The following is a 3,958-nucleotide window of genomic DNA, read 5'->3' as shown; positions in this document are numbered from 1 at the left end:
TTATCGCCTAAAATTGATCTACTTGTCACTTAAAAATTAATTTTCCGATCTCGCCGCATTAAATCGTAGCTAAAATCTTTGACATACATGTAAGTAATACGAAAAACACAGTGTTGCGGAGAGAATAATTACTTAACTATAACGAAATTATTTCTACAAAATAAATATTTTTTAAGGCTTTCGAAATGGGTTTCTTACGTTCTAATAGGGACGTAAACATTAAAACGTTTAAAAAACGAAATTTTTAATGTTGTATTTTTTTTTATCTTCTCGTCTTGTTTTTGCAGTGAACTATGTGCGGAATCACCACACGATTTATGAACATTATTTTGTATAATTATAATTAATATATTTTGGCTAGCAGTTACATGGAAATGCCTATCTTCCCAATATCGAGTATACTTTGAATTTGTTTGTCAGAACGTGGAAGGACGTTTGACCTACGTAACAATAAACAACATTTGCGGAAAAATTTTAAACAAACTTCAATATTTGATTATAAATAGTTGAAATAAAAATAAAATCCCGATGAGTAATTCATTTGAACATTATTTGCGAGGAAGTTATTCATCATTTAGACAATTCTTCCTATTTCAATTTGAAATATTGATTTTTTATTTTACTAAAGATTATATAAACTTTTTTGATGTTTAACTGATAATTTTCGTTTACAAAATAAATTTATTTGGCATTTTCATTTGGATATACTAAACGCATCATATAAATGTCATTTTTAGACCAATTTTTAATAATCGAGATTTATTAAAAAATTATATCTTACTTTTTAATTGTCGCTAATTTTCATCATTTGCAGCTAATTTTGACGTGGCATACTCTTGAAAATTGTTGAAGTTTTTGATCGAACCAAACATTGCCTCTCTCAAGAGGAACTTTAGTTCAACTTCAACTTTTGAAGTTTCCTGGTATAATAGTAAAAATATTATTGCATGTTAAAAAAATTTAAGTTCGAAAATAATATGATAGAACTATTTGAAGTTCGACAAATGACTGGACTTTTGTTAGTTGAGAGCAAAGCACGACCTTTAACGCTTCGCGCTATAAATTGTGCCTAAAATACACCTCGCGCTATGAGGGGTGCAAAATAAAAAATATAAGTTGATTCTTAATGGGATTTTATGAATTTTATTGGTGCATCTGGATATCCTCATAAGATTCTTTTTAAATCAGTACTTTTTGATTATTTTGAGTTGTTTCCAGAACTTAGAAATTAAAAAAATGTATTTGAAACATCGATGCAGATGAAGGTAATTCCAGCATGAAACCACTTTAAGACAGATTCGGCTGAAATTTTTTTCACAGGTTTAGAATAGCTATATTTATGAATTCCTAAAATTTCATAATTTTTGACCGTTTAGATCGCGAGATATTTAAAGACAAAGTTCGCGATTTTGAGGGTCATGTCCCATTTAAAGCATGTAAAATGTCCGGTCCTTCCAACTATTTTTTATTATATTAAAAAGTTCTCTCGACAGAATTGGAAAAAAAAGTAGGAGAGTGTTGAAAAATGTTTTTAGAATAAGTTAAAACAATAAAAGTAGAACCTCACCATTTTGTTATCGAGATAAAGTAATTAAAAAAATAATTTTCGATTCATTTCCAACCTGCTTACTTTACAAATAAAAGTGATCTCGCAACGCTGTGCGCAACGCTCTCTGATATAGCGTAGAATAAAAAGCGGGAAATTCAAATTTTTCACGGTTTTAGTAAAATTTAGCTGCGTAACTAAAATATTTAAATCACTATTTAAATTAGTTATAAATAAAGAAACGATTAAATAAATAAATAAAAATAACACTTTTTTTCCTTTTTAACTTATATATTTTATAAAAAAATTAACATAAAGTAAAAACATAAATTTTTAATGACGTTATAAATATTTAAATAAAAATTAAACACGAGTAACATAACGTTAAAATAAACTTTGGGTAATTTATCAATAAATGACTTATTTCACTCAACGTTTGGTTTTAAAAAATTAATAAGTTTGTTAATTATTCTCTTATTTTTGGTTACTCTAGGTTTTCCATTTTCTAATTTTCTTGACATTAACTCATCAATGCCATTTCTTCCAAGATTATTGAACGTAGTTTTAAGTAACTCGTACGTTATTTTTGCAATTGCCATTTTTTTAAGGATACCAGCTGTTAAGACCGTTTTTAAGGGCTTTAATTGCAGCAGCATGATTTTCGCCTTCTCTTCTTCCCGTGTATGAGTTAATAATGATGTCCATGACTTAGTATTTTTGTAAATTTCTTCAACATTTAAGACAGACAATGCTAGTTGTTTCAAAATTTTTACATCATAAAGAGCTTCATGAAAGTTTTCGTTTGATTCAATTTTCAAAAAGTCCTTAGCTAAAGTGCCAAGTTTAAATTGACCTGAACCTTTCCTAGTAGGCAGTTTTTTTTAAAATAATGACAATGAGTCACTAAACCCTGCAATTTTTTTTCAATTCTAAAATCATATTACACTGTAAAACAGCTCGTATAAAAAATGATGAATCAAACGATGAATTATGTGCAACTAACACACGAGGTTTTGGTGATAAATCTAAAAATTTTAAGAATGATGACAATGCATCTTTCAGGGGAACTGTTACAAGTTTCTCAGCACGCAAGTATAATTGTCCAGAAATATTTCGTAATCCAGTATGAAGTGATGCTTCTAAAGAGATTTCTTTGGTTGGATTAATATAAATACTGAACTCGTGTTCTTCATACATTGCTGCAATTTGCAGAATCTCGTTAGATTTGCCAAAACCTGATGTTTCCAAGTCAAAGTAAACTATATCACAGTTATCTAAAGTTATTAGTAAATTATCTTGACAAATTGATGCTATGTTAGTGTCAATAACTTCATTAATATTATTGTCATTAGTCAAACCGCAGTTTGATTCATATTGCAAACCTTCAGTCTTCTCGTTTTTCTTGCGTAGTTTTTCTCTGTTTTCTGCCAGAAGATTCCGACGTACTTTAGCTGAGAGTAATTTGGCTTTTATAGCTCTGTCCCGTCGTTTCTTGTCGTACCTGGAGGCATACAATTCTGTATTTTTTTCCTGGTGACAAAGTTAAAATTTTAGACACTTCCAATAAATGACTCTCACCATCATTCTTGCTGCACACAGCACTTGCATAGCAGTAATCTTTTAAGATCTCACTGTCATTTACTAAAGCCGCTCCAACATTTGGTTCCATAGCTTTTGCACTACCATGAAAATTTTTACGGCAGTCGTGATCGGTCTTAGGATGGCCATTGCTGCATAGCTTACATTTACGATTACGAGTTGCATAATCTAAAATTTTGCCGCTAAGAAACCCTATGATACATCCTATAACAGGGTGTTTCTCAACCTTGCCAAGTTTGGCCCCTTTATTCATTGATGTTAATAAGGGTGCCACTGGAAGATAAGAATCGGCCTTCCAGAACCGGAGATGTTAAAATATGAAATCAGGGTCGTTGAAAATTATAAGAGTGAGGAGATTGAGGTATTAAATTAATTTCTACACACAATTTTAAATCAATGTAATTTTCACTTTTATTTAACAAATCACAATTATGCCCACCGGGCTTTTATTCCTTATGATTATTTAAACAAATTTGTCCACCGGACTTATTATTCTTACAAACTAATTACTAAAAATTTTGTCCACCGGACTTTTATTAACTACACGAAAGAGTCCCCTGGACTTTTATACGAAATGGCCACCGGCCTGATCCCCTGGATCTTTTAATTAAACGACGAACGAGTCCCCTGGACTTTTATAACGAAATGGCCACCGGCTTGATCCCCTGGATCTTTCATTAATTTAGTCCCCTGGACTTTATACGAAAATGGCCACCGGCCTGATCCCCTGGATCATATAAAATAAAATTAAGTCCCCTGGACTTTTATGATTAATTTGGCCACCGGCCTGATCCCCTGAATCAAATTTTAAAT

At 30.9% G+C, this 3,958-nt stretch overlaps 1 protein-coding gene across 1 annotated transcript; it reads right to left on the bottom strand.

Annotated features, from left to right (window-relative positions):
- Positions 1-794: 794 nt before the first annotated feature.
- LOC130676349 (uncharacterized) lies at positions 795-3,398 on the bottom strand. The gene is made up of 4 exons (XM_057482503.1): positions 3,153-3,398; positions 2,529-3,076; positions 2,035-2,410; positions 795-920 (listed from the first exon to the last, which is right to left on the bottom strand). Exons 1-4 carry the CDS (start codon positions 3,396-3,398, stop codon positions 795-797), a joined length of 1,296 nt encoding a protein of 431 aa, XP_057338486.1.
- Between the last annotated feature and the right edge of the window lie 560 nt (positions 3,399-3,958).

The sequence above is a fragment of the Microplitis mediator genome, chromosome 10, assembly GCF_029852145.1.
Source record: "Microplitis mediator isolate UGA2020A chromosome 10, iyMicMedi2.1, whole genome shotgun sequence".
NCBI classification, from domain to species: domain Eukaryota; kingdom Metazoa; phylum Arthropoda; class Insecta; order Hymenoptera; family Braconidae; genus Microplitis; species Microplitis mediator.
Note: the sequence above shows the minus strand (reverse complement) of the source record. Positions and strands in the feature narration are given on the sequence as shown.